The sequence below is a fragment of the Rhinoderma darwinii genome, chromosome 6, assembly GCF_050947455.1.
Source record: "Rhinoderma darwinii isolate aRhiDar2 chromosome 6, aRhiDar2.hap1, whole genome shotgun sequence".
NCBI lineage: Eukaryota > Metazoa > Chordata > Amphibia > Anura > Rhinodermatidae > Rhinoderma > Rhinoderma darwinii.
Genome location: NC_134692.1, coordinates 10,097,824 through 10,118,509, shown reverse-complemented (window position 1 = coordinate 10,118,509; position 20,686 = coordinate 10,097,824). Strand labels below are relative to the sequence as shown.

The window sequence follows — 20,686 nt, the reverse complement described above, 5'->3', positions numbered from 1 at the left end:
CATTTTTGCTGGTCTTTTTCGCTTCCCTGTTTACTTATCATAAACTTCTGATTTTACGACATCTTTCCGTCCCCAGAATCCAAAACAAAACTACAACTCCCAAAAAGCGCTGCGGCGAGCATGCGCCATGTACCTTGTTTATGTGCCCGATCTGCGCTGTCACTCTGAAATGATGGGAAGGGGGCGCGCTTCCGATTGGTCGACAGATGACAACCTGTCATTCTATTGGCTGCGGAAGGTCCCGCCTGCGTCCCAGCTGACGGTTCAGGTTAGGTTGCGGGGTGTGCTGGGAAGGCGGAGCGCCCACGTGTGTCAGAAGCTGCAGGCCGGAGAGGATCAGAGGGGCTCCCGTGCCCCGGCGCCTCAGACTGATTCTATTGCTGACTTTACCGTAAGTACCTCCGTCCAACCGCTGCGATAAACATGGGCCACACTGGTTACCGCATTGCATCCTGAAGCATGTGGAGATGAAAGGGTTAATCAGCCTGAACTCCTGTGCAGCGCCGTACATAAGCGTTTGTGGAGGTGTCAGGGTTGATGGGTCTAAGGTCAGGACTACTTATACCATGTGATGACCAGGAAAAGAGAATCACGTGACCTGGGTCACATGACGCGGTCTGTAGGATCACTGTTTGCTCCTTCATAAATACAAGGTAAAGAAATAAAATTCCATGGTGACTTTTTGCTTCAGCGGTGATGAGACGTTTACGGGCGCCGCATCTCAAATAGCGCCATATAAATATAACACCCCAGTTTTGCAACTTTGTGCTTCAATTCCTCTTTGTTTTCAAGATCACTGCTTGCTGTCAAAAAAAATGGGAACATATAGAGACCTGATACTTCTCTTAGCTGAGGGTTTGTTACAATTGTATCCAGTTTAGATAATTCTCTATGCGTTCAGTAGTTTGGACTCCAGGCTGATACATTTTACGCTCCATTTACATCTGAGTCGGAGGCTCCGTCAGGGGCCTCTATCGCAGTTTTGGTGAAAAATGCCGGAGGAAATAGTGCTGCGCTGTTTCTTCCAGTGAAACGACGACCCCCCCCTGACGAAAATCCATTGGTCAATGAGCGCTATTCGTGTCCGTGATGCAACAGAAAAATTTAGCTCATTTGTGAACAGAGCCTTACCTGCACTGGTACATTGTAACAAACTATCAGGCCAGGAGAGAGCTATGTGCTGTTATTTGTCTAGTATTGATGCAGAGTATTGTCCAGACTAGATACATTGTAACAAACTCAGCTGCAAGAAGTAGTAGGTCCCAGGATAGAAACAATCTTCCAATTCACTGACACCAAGCAGAGATCCTGAAAATGGTGAGAAATTGAAATACGAGGTTTATTAGAAGGTTGCAAAGCTTTCAATTATGGAAATCCCACATACATTTTCCAGTTTTGTCGGATTTCTATTGACCTCTATGGAGGGCGACTTGCGCAGATGTTGCGTTACTTTGTGTCAGTCTATGCAGCATATGTTTTTTCTCTTTTCTTCGAGTTGCTGTATGACATATATTTCGCTCTCATCAGCAGTAACTGCCACCCTGTGTCCCGGTGTACGGAAGGCCATGGAAGGAGCCGGCGATGGTGGAGGGTCTGGTTCGCCCAGTCCAGAGCCGGAAGAAGGTGCCGCAGCCGCCGCAGTGGAGTTTCATGATGATGAAGAGATCATTGAAGTGCTGGAGCTAAATGAAGGAGAACCAGACCCAGGTAGGTGGTCGGGTGGGGTCATCAGAAGGAAACGCGTCAGACCTCCCTGCGTTTTAGTGGGTCGGACCTCATATTCTTACTGTCGCGGTTTATATCCGCCCTCGTAGTCTTCGTGCTTTGGAATATTATCTTGGCCTCTTCTGATGTTACTCAGCTGATCACCGGGGGGATAACCACTGGGATCCCCGATAATTACTTATGCTAATAAGGCATTACAAGGAAATCAATAATCTGTTCATGTTTCACAGACACGGCAGGACTGGCAGTGTGATCGATGCTTTATATAGCGGCACGCGGGAGACCCCTCCTCCAGACACCCTAATACAGGACACGTGGGGAGGGGGGGGGGGGTGCAGTGAGGCTACATTAACACGATAGTGGAAATAAGTGGCCATTAAAAACGGATCAATTGTCAGTTTTTCGTGGCCGTTTTGCCTTCGTGTCTCACTAAAATTTCATCCATTTCCAGTCCATTTGTCCGTTTTTCATGGCCGTTAAAGAAGGATGGATTTCATTTGTCAGTTGTTTTTTTTTTTTTTTTTTTGTCCCAACCCCCTGAAAACACCACAGTGCCCGTGAGGATTGTGCCACAATGTCCCTGTAGATAATGCCCACAGTACCCACATATAAAGTGCCAGTGCCCACATAGTGCCATAGTGCCCACGTATAAGGTGACATAGTGCCACAGAGCCCACATAGTGCCACAGTGCCCATGTAGATAGCACCTCCTTGTAGACACCACCCCCCTCCCCTGTAGATAGCGCCACTGTATGGGCAAAGTCTCTCTGGCCGGGGATTCATAATAGACTGTCCATATATGGATAGTGACGCCGGGGGCTTCTCCAGGAGCGTGATCCCCTGTCAGAGCGGGTCTGGCCGGCGGGGATTCCGCTCCTACATGGAGCGATCTACGGTAGATCTTGCGATGCTTTGGCCGAGGATTCCATTGTTGAAAGCCCTGACTTCACTGTCCTTATATGGACATAAATGTCAGGGGCTTCCCCAGGCTCAGCGCTCAAAGTAGCGCTGTGTGTGGGGAGTCCTCGGCCAGGATCAGTATTTACTGGCCATTACAAGGATTGCTTCCTGAAAAATGGGCGGTAAAAACTGATCCATTGACTTCTATGGGAGCCGTCCGGCTGTGAAAACAGCAAAAAATAAGACATGTCCTGTTTTTTGACGGCCGATATTCACGGGCCGTTAACAAAAATAAAAACGGCCATGTGAATACACCCATAGAACTTAATTCTTCTGAAAGCGTCCGTTTTTCATTGTTGTGTGAATGTAGCCTAGGAGGGGGTTCCTGTCTTAAGCTTAATCCGTTTAAAAGGAAAAATTCTACAACTTTCTGTTTATACTTTTTCATTTCTTCACTACTGTCAAGATCGCTGCTTGCTGTCAGTGAACGAGAACTTTTTTGTTTACTGTATATCCAGAGGCTAAAAACCAGTCCCGGTCATGTGCTCCTCTGAGAAGATTGGGGCTCCTTAAGTGTTTTTCTTTGCACGTGCCCTTTTAGGCTGGATTTACGCGTGGCCTATTTTTATGCCACGGATTTCACCTCCGTGAATCCATGGCAAAATCTGCCTGTTTTGCATGAGGATTTTGCTGCAGACTGCAATGCAAAGGATGAAATCTGTAGCCAATCCGCAACAAAATCTGCATGTAAAACATGTATTTTGCGGAAGATTTGCTGCGTCCAACTCTGTGGCGTAAAAATGGGCCCTGTGTAAATCCAACATTAGGGCTTATGGAAGTAATAGTGGGAATGGGGGGGGACACCTCTATTAAAGGGGTTGTCCAGGCATGGGGCGCTTTCTCAAGATAGACCATCAGTATATAATGGATGGGGGGTCCGACAACCGGACCCCGCACCGATCAGCTGTTCCGGCAGCCTCCGGGCACTGGATGTTATGCAGTGGTCGGTGCAGGAAGCAGATGGCTCCATACACTGTAGCAGCCGTGCAGCAGTTCAAGTGAATAGGAGCAGAGCTGCAGCACGGCCGCTATACAGTGTACAGATCCATCTGCTTCCGGCACCGACCAATGCATAACATCCAGTGCCCGGAGGCTGCCGGAACAGCTGATCGGTGTGGGGTCCGGGTGTCTGACCTCCACTGATCATATACTGATGACCAATCCTCTACCATTGATGCTGGGGTCATATCCGCTCCTCTGTTAGCGGCCCTATAGGGCGTCTTAGGCCTCATACACATGGCCGTGCTTTTGCGACCGACATTTTAGCAGATAAATTGCGGACTCGTTCTTTTCTATGAGCCATGCACACGACTGGGGTCTACACGGATCGGTGTGGGGGGCGTAAATCCGGACGGCAAAAACTCAGGACATGTAATTTTACTGTCCGGATTTGCGGATTCACCGATACTTCTGAATTTTTGCGGGTCCGTGACTCCGGATGACACACGGATGCGCAACAAGGGTTTTTGGTGATCCGATGGACCGCAACAGACCCGTGATTTTGTGGACGGCAAAACCAATGCGGTCGTGTGCGTGAGGTCTCAGATTTGCTGCTGGTTCCCTGCGGTGGTGACTTGATGGCGTCTGATTCCTCTTCTATCCTCAGATGACCTGGCCAGTGATATGGAGGACGTGGATTTTGCGGATGAACCAGAAGACGGCGAAATGGCAGATGAGCAATGGGAGACGGAAGATGAGGGTGTGGAGGAAGGAGCCGAGCCCCATGACGACAGCGAGCTGACTTACTCCAAGCACACGGGTATGTGCAGAACCGCAGCTTCACGTAGCAGAAATGTCTTCAATTACTTCACTTTCAAATATACTGTGTCTTTTCAAGATCACTGCTCTCAGCCAGTGAATGGAGGCACTCATGTGTACATCCAAAGGCTATAAAACCCATACAGATCTCCCACTGATCCTTTGTTACAATTTTATTCAATTCTCTGTGAGCTAAACTCATCCACAGCACAGATCTCTCTCCTGTCCTGATGGTTTGTTACAATGTATCAGTGCAGGTAAAGTGTATCAGCCTGGAGTCCATATTGTTCAGCCCCATACTCCGCCAGCGATCATTATATGGGGCTGCAAAGTTGGATTGTACATGGCCAGCATTGAGATGTCTGTCTTATCTCCCCGCTCTTCATGTCAGCTTCTGTATTCTGCGTCAGCCTGGACCCCAAGGAGAATAATCTCGCCGTGACCGGCGGCGAAGACGATAAGGCCTGTGTATGGAGAATAAGTGATGGAGAGACGCTGTTTGAGTGCACAGGTGAGTGTCATCTGTGATTGGAGGGAGCTGAGTGTATAGGGTTCATTTCTGCCATATCTAAGATACTGTGAGGTATAAGGCACTTGGTACCTCAATTCATAGCACACTGAAGATTTAACCAAAACGAGGTCCCAGCCCATAGACCATCGATCTGCCTGCTCATAGATGAATTACATTTTATACATTACTCCTATATGTGATCTACCAGTACCGAGCCACTCGTCTGTATCCTGATCTGTACACTCAACTCCCTCCAGGTCACAAGGACTCCGTCACCTGTGCGACATTCAGTCATGATTCCAGCATGGTGGCCACAGGAGACATGAGCGGCCTCATCAAGGTGTGGAAGGTGGAGGACACACAGGAGGTCTGGTCATTTGAAGTGGCTGATCTGGAGGTAAGAGATCTGGATCCATGTTGTTGGGGATAAATGTACTTATATACTTGTACATAGGGGGCAGTATTATAGTAGTTATATTCTTGTATATAGGAGGCAGTATTATAGTAGTTCTATTCTTGTATATAGGGGCAGTATTATAGTAGTTCTATTCTTGTATATAGGGGCAGTATTATAGTAGTTCTATTCTTGTATATAGCAGCAGTATTATAGTAGTTCTATTCTTGTATATAGGGGCAGTATTATAGTAGTTATATTCTTGTATATAGCAGCAGTATTATAGTAGTTCTATTCTTGTATATAGGGGCAGTATTATAGTAGTTATATTCTTGTATATAGAGGCAGTATTATAGTAGTTATATTCTTGTATATAGAAGCAGTATTATAGTAGTTATATTCTTGTATATAGGGGGCAGTATTATAGTAGTTATATTCTTGTATATAGGGGCAGTATTATAATAGTTATATTCTTGTATATAGGAGCATTATTATAGTAGTTATACTCTTGTATATAGGGGCAGTATTATAGTAGTTATATTCTTGTATATAGGGGCAGTATTATAGTAGTTATATTCTTGTATATAGGGGCAGTATTATAGTAGTTATATTCTTGTATATAGGGGCAGTATTATAGTAGTTGTATTCTTGTATATAGGGGGCAGTATTATAGTAGTTATGTTCTTGTATATAGGGGCAGTATTATAGTAGTTATATTCTTGTATATAGGGGCAGTATTATAGTAGTTATATTCTTGTATATAGAGGCAGTATTATAGTAGTTATATTCTTGTATATAGGGGGCAGTATTCTAGTAGTTATATTCTTGTGTATATAAGGGGCAGTATTATAGTAGTTATATTCTTGTATATAAGGGGCAGTATTATAGTAGTTATATTCTTGTATATAGGGAGCAGTATTATAGTAGTTATATTCTTGTATATAGGGGGCAGTATTATAGTAGTTATATTCTTGTATATAGGGGACAGTATTATAGTTGTTATGTTCTTGTACATTGGGGGCAGTATTATAGTAGTTATATTCTTGTATATAAGAGGCAGTATTATAGTAGTTATATTCTTGTATATAGGGGCAGTATTATAGTAGTTATATTCTTGTATATAGGGGCAGTATTATAGTAGTTATATTCTTGTACATTGGGGGCAGTATTATAGTAGTTATATTCTTGTATATAAGAGGCAGTATTATAGTAATTATATTCTTGTATATAGGGGGCAGTATTATAGTAGTTATATTCTTGTATATAAGAGGCAGTATTATAGTAGTTATATTCTTGTATATAGAAGCAGTATTATAGTAATTATATTCTTGTATATAGGAGCAGTATTATAGTAGTTATATTCTTGTATATAGGGGGCAGTATTATAGTAGTTATATTCTTGTATATAGTGGCAGTATTATAGTAGTTATATTCTTGTATATAGAAGCAGTATTATAGTAGTTCTATTCTTGTATATAGGAGCAGTATTATAGTAGTTATATTCTTGTATATAGGAGCAGTAGTATAGTAGTTATATTCTTGTATATAGGGGCAGTATTATAGTAGTAATATTCTTGTATATAGGGGGCAGTATTATAGTAGATATATTCTTGTATATAGGAGGCAGTATTATAATAGTTATATTCTTGTATATAGGGGGCAGTATTATAGTAGTTATATTCTTGTATATAGGGTCAGTATTATAGTAGTTATATTCTTGTACATAGGGGGCAGTATTATAGTAGTTATATTCTTGTATATAAGAGGCAGTATTATAGTAATTATATTCTTGTATATAGGAGCAGTATTATAGTAGTTCTTGTATATAGGGGCAGTATTATAGTAGTTATATTCTTGTATATAGGGGGCAGTATTATAGTAGTTATATTCTTGTATATAGGGGGCAGTATTATAGTAGTTTATATTCTTGTATATACGGGCAGTATTATAGTAGTTATATTCTTGTATATAGGAGCAGTATTATAGTAGTTATGTTCTTGTATATAGGGGCAGTATTATAGTAGATATATTCTTGTATATAGGGGCAGTATTATAGTAGTTATATTCTTGTATATAGGGGCAGTATTATAGTAGTTATATTCTTGTATATAGGGGGCAGTATTATAGTAGTTATATTCTTGTATATAGGAGGCAGTATTATAGTTGTTATATTCTTGTATATAGGGGCAGTATTATAGTAGTTATATTCTTGTATATAGGAGCAGTATTATAGTAGTTATATTCTTGTATATAGGAGCAGTATTATAGTAGTTATATTCTTGTATATAGGGGCAGTATTATAGTAGTTATATTCTTGTATATAAGAGGCAGTATTATAGTAGTTATATTCTTGTATATAGGAGCAGTATTATAGTAGTTATATTCTTGTATATAGGGGGCAGTATTATAGTAGTTATATTCTTGTATATAGGGGCAGTATTATAGTAGTTATATCCTTGTATATAGGGGCAGTATTATAGTAGTTATATTCTTGTATATAGGAGCAGTATTATAGTAGTTATATTCTTGTATATAGGAGCAGTATTATAGTAGTTATATTCTTGTATATAGGGGCAGTATTATAGTAGTTATATTCTTGTATATAGGGGGCAGTATTATAGTAGTTATATTCTTGTATATAAGGGGCAGTATTATAGTAGTTATATTCTTGTATATAGGGAGCAGTATTATAGTAGTTATATTCTTGTATATAGGGGGCAGTATTATAGTAGTTATATTCTTGTATATAGGGGACAGTATTATAGTTGTTATGTTCTTGTACATTGGGGGCAGTATTATAGTAGTTATATTCTTGTATATAAGAGGCAGTATTATAGTAGTTATATTCTTGTATATAGGGGCAGTATTATAGTAGTTATATTCTTGTATATAGGGGCAGTATTATAGTAGTTATATTCTTGTACATTGGGGGCAGTATTATAGTAGTTATATTCTTGTATATAAGAGGCAGTATTATAGTAATTATATTCTTGTATATAGGGGGCAGTATTATAGTAGTTATATTCTTGTATATAAGAGGCAGTATTATAGTAGTTATATTCTTGTATATAGGGTAGTATTATAGTAATTATATTCTTGTATATAGGAGCAGTATTATAGTAGTTATATTCTTGTATATAGGGGGCAGTATTATAGTAGTTATATTCTTGTATATAGTGGCAGTATTATAGTAGTTATATTCTTGTATATAGAAGCAGTATTATAGTAGTTATATTCTTGTATATAGGAGCAGTATTATAGTAGTTATATTCTTGTATATAGGAGCAGTAGTATAGTAGTTATATTCTTGTATATAGGGGCAGTATTATAGTAGTAATATTCTTGTATATAGGGGGCAGTATTATAGTAGATATATTCTTGTATATAGGAGGCAGTATTATAATAGTTATATTCTTGTATATAGGGGGCAGTATTATAGTAGTTATATTCTTGTATATAGGGTCAGTATTATAGTAGTTATATTCTTGTACATAGGGGCAGTATTATAGTAGTTCTTGTATATAGGGGCAGTATTATAGTAGTTATATTCTTGTATATAGGGGGCAGTATTATAGTAGTTATATTCTTGTATATAGGGGGCAGTATTATAGTAGTTTATATTCTTGTATATACGGGCAGTATTATAGTAGTTATATTCTTGTATATAGGAGCAGTATTATAGTAGTTATGTTCTTGTATATAGGAGCAGTAGTATAGTAGTTATATTCTTGTATATAGGGGCAGTATTATAGTAGTAATATTCTTGTATATAGGGGGCAGTATTATAGTAGTTATATTCTTGTATATAGGGGGCAGTATTATAGTAGTTATATTCTTGTATATAGGGGCAGTATTATAGTAGATATATTCTTGTATATAGGGGCAGTATTATAGTAGTTATATTCTTGTATATAGGGGCAGTATTATAGTAGTTATATTCTTGTATATAGGGGGCAGTATTATAGTAGTTATATTCTTGTATATAGGAGGCAGTATTATAGTTGTTATATTCTTGTATATAGGGGCAGTATTATAGTAGTTATATTCTTGTATATAGGAGCAGTATTATAGTAGTTATATTCTTGTATATAGGAGCAGTATTATAGTAGTTATATTCTTGTATATAGGGGCAGTATTATAGTAGTTATATTCTTGTATATAAGAGGCAGTATTATAGTAGTTATATTCTTGTATATAGGAGCAGTATTATAGTAGTTATATTCTTGTATATAGGGGGCAGTATTATAGTAGTTATATTCTTGTATATAGGGGCAGTATTATAGTAGTTATATCCTTGTATATAGGGGCAGTATTATAGTAGTTATATTCTTGTATATAGGAGCAGTAATATAGTAGTTATATTCTTGTATATAGGAGCAGTATTATAGTAGTTATATTCTTGTATATAGGGGCAGTATTATAGTAGTTATATCCTTGTATATAGGGGCAGTATTATAGTAGTTATATTCTTGTATATAGGAGCAGTATTATAGTAGTTATATTCTTGTATATAGGAGCAGTATTATAGTAGTTATATTCTTGTATATAGGGGGCAGTATTATAGTAGTTATATTCTTGTATATAGGGGCAGTATTATAGTAGTTATATTCTTGTATATAGGGAGCAGTATTATAGTAGTTATATTCTTGTATATAGGAGCAGTATTATAGTAGTTATATTCTTGTATATAGGAGCAGTATTATAGTAGTTATATTCTTGTATATAGGGGCAGTATTATAGTAGTTATATTCTTGTATATAGAGGCAGTATTATAGTAGTTATATTCTTGTATATAGGGGGCAGTATTATAGTTGTTATATTCTTGTATATAGGGAGCAGTATTATAGTAGTTATATTCTTGTATATAGGGGCAGTATTATAGTAGTTATATTCTTGTATATTGGAGCAGTATTATAGTAGTTATATTCTTGTATATAGGAGCAGTATTATAGTAGTTATATTCTTGTATATAGGGGGCAGTATTATAGTAGTTATATTCTTGTATAATGGGGCAGTATTATAGTAGTTATATTCTTGTATATAGGGGGCAGTATTATAGTAGTTATATTCTTGTATATAGGGGCAGTATTATAGTAGTTTATATTCTTGTATATACGGGCAGTATTATAGTAGTTATATTCTTGTATATAGGAGCAGTATTATAGTAGTTATGTTCTTGTATATAGGAGCAGTAGTATAGTAGTTATATTCTTGTATATAGGGGGCAGTATTATAGTAGTTATATTCTTGTATATAGGGGGCAGTATTATAGTAGTTATATTCTTGTATATAGGGGCAGTATTATAGTAGATTCTTGTATATAGGGGCAGTATTATAGTAGTTATATTCTTGTATATAGGGGCAGTATTATAGTAGTTATATTCTTGTATATAGGGGGCAGTATTATAGTAGTTATATTCTTGTATAAGAGGCAGTATTATAGTTGTTATATTCTTGTATATAGGGGCAGTATTATAGTAGTTATATTCTTGTATATAGGAGCAGTATTATAGTAGTTATATTCTTGTATATAGGAGCAGTATTATAGTAGTTATATTCTTGTATATAGGGGCAGTATTATAGTAGTTATATTCTTGTATATAAGAGGCAGTATTATAGTAGTTATATTCTTGTATATAGGAGCAGTATTATAGTAGTTATATTCTTGTATATAGGGGGCAGTATTATAGTAGTTATATTCTTGTATATAGGGGCAGTATTATAGTAGTTATATCCTTGTATATAGGGGCAGTATTATAGTAGTTATATTCTTGTATATAGGAGCAGTATTATAGTAGTTATATTCTTGTATATAGGAGCAGTATTATAGTAGTTATATTCTTGTATATAGGGGCAGTATTATAGTAGTTATATTCTTGTATATAGGAGCAGTATTATAGTAGTTATATTCTTGTATATAGGAGCAGTATTATAGTAGTTATATTCTTGTATATAGGGGGCAGTATTATAGTAGTTATATTCTTGTATATAGAGGCAGTATTATAGTTGTTATATTCTTGTATATAGGGAGCAGTATTATAGTAGTTATATTCTTGTATATAGGGGCAGTATTATAGTAGTTATATTCTTGTATATTGGAGCAGTATTATAGTAGTTATATTCTTGTATATAGGAGCAGTATTATAGTAGTTATATTCTTGTATATAGGGGGCAGTATTATAGTAGTTATATTCTTGTATAATGGGGCAGTATTATAGTAGTTATATTCTTGTATATAGGGGGCAGTATTATAGTAGTTATATTCTTGTATATAGGGGGCAGTATAGTAGTTATATTCTTGTATATAGGAGCAGTATTGTAGTAGTTATATTCTTGTATATAGGGGCAGTATTATAGCAGTTATATTCTTGTATATAGGAGCAGTATTATAGTAGTTATATTCTTGTATATAGGGGGCAGTATTATAGTAGTTATATTCTTGTATATAGGGGGAGTATTATAGTAGTTATATTCTTGTATATAGGGGGCATTATTATAGTAATTATATTCTTGTATATAGGAGCAGTATTATAAACCTTATATTGCAAAGAATAAGACTAGTTAGAGTATATAAATTTTTAAACAATCACATAGGGACTCGCAATTTGTATAAGTTTGTTTAATTTCTGCAGGATTTAAATTAGTATTTTCCCTTGTAGTGGTTGGAGTGGCATCCTTGTGCCCATGTGTTACTTTGTGGTACAGCAGATGGCAATACCTGGATGTGGAAAATACCGAGCGGCGAGTGTAAAACATTCCAAGGACCCAACTGCTCAGCTACCTGCGGACAGTTCTTACCGGACGGTGGGTTTACACTGTGATGCTGAGAACTAGGACTGATACATTTCTCATTGTAATGTCATATAGAGTGTAATGGAGTCTAATATATATTTACTTAGGTTTTTTTTATGTATGTCGGATCCTGTTCACATTCACCTTTTTAAATATAAATGTTTAACTCCTTTCTGTTTTGCGCTGAAGGCAAGAAAGCGGTTGTTGGCTATGAAGATGGAAGTGTACGGATATGGGACCTTAAACAGGGGAACACACTGCATGTCCTCAAAGGTGAATGAGAAATATATATATGTGCTGCAGCACTCCTAGTGGACGATGTGTGAATAGCAATTTAAGCATTTTAATTATGGGAAATTTCCACATTATTCACATGGTGTGTTATAAAAAAAAAAAAAATCTTCTTCTATCCCCATACCCATATATTTTCTCAAAATAGGCACCTGGTATATTGTAAAAATGTCACCCAGCGCTTTACAATCATGGGCGTCTTCACGCAATTTTGCACGACGCGTAAAAATTCAAGTTTGTGGCTAAAAATCTGACCAATCGGAGCCTGAAATGTACAAAAATAAAAGATGAAGATGCACAGAGTTCATACTTGCCACTTATGCCTACGTCTATATGGACACGTTCACAAAATCGCCAAAAGATCCAAATGCTGTAAACATCCGAGTCGCTTCCGGAGCCGCGGCCGGCGGATTACTGGCGCCTCTGGCACTGATCTTTCGTGTCTTGATTCTTGGTCTTGCAGTTTTTATATTAAATACGTAGAATAATTGTGTATTTTGTGTTCTAGGTCCCGATGCCCATACAGGACCTCTAACATGTGTCTCCTCTAATGCCGACGGCAGTCTGATTCTCACCGGTTCTGTCGACTGCGACACAAAAATGGTGAACACCGCCACCGGGAAGGTGAGGATTCTCTTCTGTCCGATTATCGTAAAAATAAAGGAATCGATCCTCAGATTTGTGAGCCCTTAGAATACAATGGATGGATTTATACGGCCATATTTTTTTGGATCCGTATTCTAACCCTCTCCCTGCTGCGGCCAATTTTTGTTTTTTGGGTTTTATTTTCGTTTTCTCCTCCCCCCCCCCCCACCTTCTGAAAGCCATAATTTTTTTTCCATCTATATAGCCGTATGAGGGCTTGTTTTTTGCGGGATAAGTTGTAGTTTTTCACGACACCATTTATTGCACTTTATAATTTACTAGGACACCGGAAAAAATTAGAGGTAGAATAGGAACAAAGCAGTGATGTTCACCGTGCAGTAAAAATGACTGGGAAATACATTGTAATACATTTTTTTTTTTTTATGTATATATTTTTAACATTTTGTTTTGTCGCCATATTCTGAGAGCCATAACTTTTTTTATTTTTCCGTTGCTTGAGCGGTGTGAGCGCTTGTTTATTGCAGGACGGGCTTTCATTTTTTGGGTACCATTGTGAGGCACATGAGAGCTTCTGATCACTTTTTATTCCACCTTTTCAGTGGGAGACCCAAAAACAGGCAATTCTAGTGTTAATTTTTTTTTTATGGTATTCACCGTGCGGGTTAACTAATGTCATATTGTAATAGTTTGTACTTTTACAGACGAGGCCATACCAATCATGTTGTGTTGTGTTTTTTTGTTTTTTTTAACTTAACTTTTGGAGAAAAGTGGGAAAAGGGGGGTTTATTTTAACTTTTATAGCCTTCTTTTTTTTTTTTTTTTTTTATTGATATATATATATATATTATTTTTTTTTTGAATATGTAAAAAAAAAAAGTTGTTTAATAGGAGCAGAAGGACTACGGACATGGGGTCCTTCATTAGGCTGCCGTGTCAACCATCGGCACCCTGCAATTGCGTCGGGAGCACCCATGGGGTGTCGTAGGGGGCCGCCCCTTTCTAAGGGCTTAGATAACGCAGTTGCTTTTGACCACGGCATGTAAGTGTTGGTCGTAACATATAGCAGTCACCCGCTGAGTATGGAGCGGGTCCACCCCATGAGCCTACTCCATACTTTCCCTTTTGGCTGTAACGTAACCCTATGTCAAACGTTGGTAAAGGGTTAAATACTCTGTGTGTTCTGTCATTGTCCGTACTGGTACCATTTTCTCTCGCAGAATTCAATGGCATCCATATTTTTTTGTTATTGCAGCTGAGCAATGGGAAAAAATTCACCTTAAGGGTATGTTCACCCAGGGCGGATACGCTGCGTAAAAGCACACAGCGTATCGGCCCCGGGTGCCGCAGGGAATTCCGGATGAAAAACCACCCCAAATTATGGTGCAGTTTTTCTGCCGGAATGTCCGCTGCGGAAAACGGTACGTTTTTTTTTTTTTTATAAAAAAAAAGTGCATATTTACCTCCTGACGTCCTGCAGACGTCCGTTCACATCTCATCCGCTTTGCTCCTACAGTATTATGCTGCCGATTTTTCCACAACAAACTCCGTTGCGGAAAATCCACAGTATTTACGCTACATTTCAACTTGCCCTAAAGGGGTTGTAAAGGATTAGTAAAACCATGGCAACAGCGCCACACCTGTCCAAAGGTTGTATGTGGTATTGCAGCTCAGCCCTATTGTTGTGAATGAGGCTGATCTGCATTATCGCATGCGGCCTGAGGACAGGTGTGGCGCTGTTTGTGAAAGAAAGCAGCCATGTTTTACTAATCCTGTACAATCCCTTTTAAATAACTTCGAAAATTCAGTTTGCGAAATATGGATATTATTACAGACAAAACCATCCATATTGGTGTGTACATGGTCTCCTGAACACGACCCCTTTCCACATACAGAGCTGCATAAATAAAACTGCTCTTGTGGACTGGTCTCAGGTGTATATTACGTGGTCCCACGTTCCAATCGTCGACATGTAATACTCCGTTTTCCCTGTAGAGGCCGCTACAGGGGATATGTATGACCCGCCGCAGCTCCCCCGTACATGACCGATCTCTTGGGGGCCCCTGTTGTCGGGTATTTTTGCATTTTCCTGTTATTTATGTATCGCAGGCGGTTTTGTTACGGTCTCTGTTCCTCGTATTTACAGGTTGTCGGAGTTTTCCGAACAGAAAGTAACGTATCCAAAGCCTCTAAACGGGAAGACGGTGAAACGGAAACGAATTCAGTGGAGTCCGTGGGATTCTGCAGCGTGTAAGTGATCAGGTTGGAATATACTGCGAGAGGGGAAATGGCGACATTTATTGATTCCGTCACCAGACGAGACCCCCTGGAATAAGGGACCCCTATAGTATTGTGCTCCATCCAGGGCTACTACACCCGTGTACAGGGGTCACGAGCTACCGATTTGGGGAATCGATCAAAACCTCGCAGCTACAGACACAAGTGCGGGGACCGTGACCGCGTGGGATTTCTCGGCTAATCGATGGGAATAGCGCTTACTGAAACACCGGATCATGAGCGCCGTATAGATGCCCTTTATAAAACGGTGACCGATTCCCATAGGGGATCACCCTTTATACTGTGCAATATAAGAGAATGTTTTTTATGTACTCTGTGTTTCAAAGTATTTTTAGGAACACCCCTCCGTTATCTGTATGCAGTGGTCTGCCCCACACTGCTGCAGTCAGTTAGGCAGAGATGCAATGTATATTGTGGAACGGACTACTGCGGCGGAAAATGGAGGGGTGTTCTAACTAAGTTTCGAAGCACAGTTGCCAAAATGATTACATGATATTTTTTTTTCACCATTACTTGCCAGAAACCGTGTTACCCCCCCCCCCCCTTTAAAAATTCTATTAATCATTCACCCAAAGGTCCAGAAATCCCCAAAATCCGGCATGTGGCAAAAATAGTCCCATGTTAAATGATGATAGCCGCCCATCAGTCTGATATATTTAATCATCCGGCAGCTCGTCGGATGCAGAATTATAGTAATTGTATTGTATTATTATATACATGTAGTGTCCGGCGACTTTTTTTTAATTTTTGCCGGCTCATGATGATTTTTCGTTTTTCACCCAATGACTTCCTGGGTGCGGTCGGTCCGCGGTGTCAGGACCCGGTATATTATACATGGATTATGTTCTGTCTTTGCAGGCTGCCTCTGGCTGCGGTCGGTTACCTGGATGGGACTCTGGCGATTTATGACATTTCAGCGCAGACGCTGCGACACCGGTGTCAACACGAAGTGAGTGATCTCTGAATACGAGTTCTTTACCACACGCTGCTGGACGGGCCGCACTTCTGTAGTTATATGGGAGGCTACAAATTAATTTTAGGACCAACATTCAGTGCTGCTTAATTACTTAGTATATCTTTATTGGGGTTGACGCTTCGTATATGGGTTGCAGTCACCACTAGGGGGAGCTGATGAGCTTATTGCATACAATGTTATTACTGAGTTCAATGTATATGCAGTAATAAGCTCCCCCTAGAATGTTCTGTATCACAAAAACAGAACTCCAACTTTTATAAAGAGATATTCAGAAAATAATCAGCGCAGAATTTTTAACCTAATTTTAGATGCAAAAAAGGGTTAATGTTAATATAATTTTTTTTAACAATTTTCACACTTTTGACATCCACAAATAAAACCTGAATTATAAAATACTAAATTCATATATTGCCCCCCTTACCCATATATTTTATGAAAATAGACCCCTTAAACATTGTAAAAAAAATGACACCCAGAACATTACAATCATGGGCACCTTCATGCAATTTTGCAACAAAGTGTAAGGCCCCACGCACACGTCCCTAGATTTCATCTATCCGTAAATCATCCGCCTATACAGAACGATGTCCATAATGCATCAATATTTACGGATCCGTAAAAAAAAATCAGTTTTCCGTAACCCCCCCTCCCGGCATCGCATAGCAATGCTTCTGTAATTACGGACGGCTACAGGTGCACATCCGTAGCCGTCCGTAATTACGGAAACACCCATAGACTTCTATGGGGAGTCCGTACCGTAATTACGGACAAAAAAATGGCCTGTTGTACGCCACGGACACCCATTCGTAAAAATACGGAAAGGTGTCTGTAGCCCATAGAAATGAATGGGTCCGTAATTACGAATGAAAAATACGGTCGTCTGCACGCGGCCGAACGCTTTGTAAGAAATACATAAAAATTCCGGTCTGTGGTTAAATGTCTGATATAAGAGCCTGATACGCACAACAACTCCGAAAGATGATGGCTGTGCAGAGGGCATACGTGTCACATGTCTGCGGTCACATGTCTGCGGTCACATGTCGTCACGTAATTATCAAAACCACAAAAAAAGTCAACTAAGGGTCCGATTAACCGCAGGTGGTGATTGATGTGTAACGTCTCATCTTCTCGCCACTGTGGAAAAAAAAGCCCCCAGCAAATGTGACGATTAGAAAGCGCATATCCTCCCTGATTGGTGGCGGGGTGACCACATAAATATAAGTTCCGTAACCCCCCCCCCCCCCCCCCCCCCCGGGGTCGCTGGAGGCTATAGATGGGAAGATGACATCTGTAACCGGCTGTGATCTCTCTTCTTGCTCTCACTTGCAGCTTTTCCCCCTCCTCCCCTACACAGACACAGAACCAGGAAGTAAAAATGTTCATCCTGCTCTCCAACTTCGTTACGCGATCGTGGCGAGCTTTGAAAGTCATGATGTATTACAGAAGTCCTTGGCAGCAAAAGGGTTAACTTTAGAGAGACCGCTATGATAGTTCCCATGATTCATCACTTCCAACCCCCCCCCCCCCATAGGTAGATAACTTCTAGGCGTTCTTCTCCACGATGACATCACAGGTGATGATGATGATGTAACCGCATTGTTTTATCACGTTTCCCCTTGTGTCTGATATTTATCTTCTGTTCCTTGGGTTTAACCTGTTCATGGTGAAGCTGCTATGTGTCCGTGTTCATCTTGTTTAGTTGGCGCCTCCCGTGTTGTCATGTGACCTTAGCCATATATTAGCGGCATCCATGCGGGTGTAGGGCAATGATGGGTGTGCTGGTGTAACTCCGTTCCTCTGTCCTCTAGTCCGGCATTGTACAGCTCCTCTGGGAGGACAACTCTCCTGTGGTCTACACTTGCAGTTTGGATGGGGCTGTCCGGCTGTGGGACTCTCGATCAGGAAAAATGATCAGTGAATACTGCGGCCACGCGGCCGAGATTCTGGACTTTGCACTTAACAAGTGAGTATTTGTGCGTCACTTTAAACGTTCCGATAGTCTATGGGGAAACCTGCACTTACAAATAGGCGATTGCATAAATAGCAGGAAGTTGTTTGGTATTTTTTTTTTTCTTTTGTGTTTTTGTTGGTCTCTCTCTTTACAGCCTACAGTAAAATTGAATATGAAATCCTCAATATCACTAGAGATTAAAATTAAACCTTTATTGTACTGCCTCAGATGAGTCTCAAAATGAAGAGTGTAGACCGCAGAACGAGACCAGAATGAAGGGGCGGAGTTATCTGGGGATGGGCTAATGATGTCACACAGTAAGGGGTGGAGATGTCTGGGCAGGGCTGATGATGTCACACAGTAAGGGGTGGAGATATCTGGGCAGGGCTGATGATGTCACATAGTGAGGGGTGGAGATATCTGGGCAGGGCTGATGTCACCTTTCATTATAAGTTCGGTTGAGGGTTCAGTCCAGGCTATATGGTCGATCTTTAGTAGTGTGATCGTGCTATTAAAATCTCCAGTGATCCGTCGTCTACCTGGGAACGTATTTTTGTATAATGAAACTATATTAGCAATTGACAATCACATGATTATGCTTTTGTCCTAAAATTGACCACTTGGTGTAGTAGATCGGGGCAATTTAGTGTTTTCTGTTTTTTTTTGCGATGACACGGGTCTGTGTCGGCGCGTCATCAAGAGGAAATGACCGCATTGCCGACACCACATGACTTGGTTTTGGAACGGAAATTCTGCACACATTTAACAATTTAAAGTACAGGGTGGGCCATTTATATGGATACACCTAAATAAAATGGGAATGGTTGGTGATATTAACTTCCTGTTTGTGGCACATTAGTATATGGGAGGGGGGAAACTTTTCAAGCTGGGTGTTGACCATGGTGGCCATTTTGAAGTCGGCCATTTTGTATCCAACTTTAGTTTTTTCAATGAGAAGAGGGTCATGTGACACATCAAACTTATCGAGAATTTCACAAGAAAAACAATGTTGTGCTTGGTTTTAACGTTACTTTATTCTTTCATGAGTTATTTACAAGTTTCTGACCACTTATAAAATGTGTTCAAAGTGCTGCCCATTGTGTTGGATTGTCAATGCAACCCTCTTCTCCCACTCTTCACACACTGATAGCAACACCGCATAACTTTTTTTTTTTTTCGTTTTTTTTTATTGCCTAAAAAGATATGAATTCCCTAACGGTCTTGCAAAGTTTGCTCATGATCACTCTATATACGTTTTTGACGTCTGTTTTTATACATTATTAATTCACGTAAAATTATGGAATTGAAGAATTTAGTAGTTTTTTTTTCAGTAAAAAAATTCCATGCACTAGTAAGCGCTTTCTAATTAGCTAAAAAAAAATAAATAGCGATTTAGTGTCGGTTCACCCCCCAAAAATTGTAATTCAATAATTGCCTACTAATGATGAAAATGTCACAGGGGGTATAAAAAAAAAAGCTCCGACATAAACCGTTGCCTACACAGTAACTCTTTCTATGATGTCATCACGTGACGCAGTAACATTGTATCTGCTTTATGTTCTTTCTTTTAGAGACGCTTCCATCGTGGTAACTGCCTCCGGGGATCACAAGGCCAAAGTATTCTGCGTGCAGAGACCCGACCGTTAGACGCGTCCGTTCCTTCGCGTCCGTCCGCTCACTGCAAAGCGCAGACCCCATTCCTTATGGGATGCTGGAGCTGTTTGTTCTAATCTGTACATGTTCTATAGGTGTGGATGTATATTACTTCATACTGACTAATTCTCCCGTACCTATGTGGATATAAAGGCGTACGTGGCTTCGCTTGTCTTTTACACGATCTTCAAGGTTTTTTTTTTTTTGGTTTTTTTTTTGTGGGGGGAAGTGAGCCGGGAAATGTTGATCGTCTCAATTCTTAGGCTGGGTTCACACGAGCATGTTACGTCCGTAATGGATGGAACGTATTTCGGCCGCAAGTCCCGGGCCGAACACAGTGCAGGGAGCCGGGCTCCTAGCATCATAGTTATGTACGATGCTAGGAGTCCCTGCCTCGCTGCTGGACAACTGTCCCGTACTGTAATCATGTTTTCAGTACGGGACAGTAGTTCCACGGAGAGGCAGGGACTCCTAGCGTCGTACATAACTATGATGCTAGGAGCCCGGCTCCCTGCAGTGGGTTCGGTCCGGGACTTGCGGCCGAAATACGTTCCGTCCATTACGGACGTAACATGGTCGTGTGAACCCATCCTTAAAGTTACAGGCCATGATTTAAGGACGTCCACTACTGAGACGGTGGACAGTCAGCCACACACAACGTAGGGTGTCACTTTTTTTATGCATAATTTATAGTCTTGACTTGAGAGATATATCTATATTGTGGTGCAATTCCTTTAGGGTATGTTCACACGGCAGCGTCCGTAACGGCTGAAA

General features: G+C 39.8%; 1 protein-coding gene across 2 annotated transcripts; it reads left to right on the top strand.

The window, feature by feature from the left end:
• The first annotated feature begins 239 nt into the window (after positions 1-239).
• AAMP (angio associated migratory cell protein) lies at positions 240-20,091 on the top strand. 2 transcript variants are annotated; one of them, XM_075829095.1, is made up of 12 exons: positions 240-391; positions 1,531-1,707; positions 4,292-4,444; positions 4,835-4,954; positions 5,212-5,351; positions 12,008-12,152; positions 12,330-12,413; positions 12,940-13,055; positions 15,181-15,284; positions 16,191-16,281; positions 18,117-18,271; positions 19,831-20,091. In XM_075829095.1, exons 2-12 carry the CDS (start codon positions 1,566-1,568, stop codon positions 19,904-19,906), a joined length of 1,326 nt encoding a protein of 441 aa, XP_075685210.1. In that variant the 5' UTR covers positions 240-391; positions 1,531-1,565; the 3' UTR covers positions 19,907-20,091. The 2 variants fall into 2 exon arrangements, with proteins under 2 accessions (XP_075685210.1, XP_075685211.1); XM_075829096.1 differs by having other exon boundaries at positions 1,528-1,707.
• The last annotated feature ends 595 nt before the right edge of the window (positions 20,092-20,686 follow it).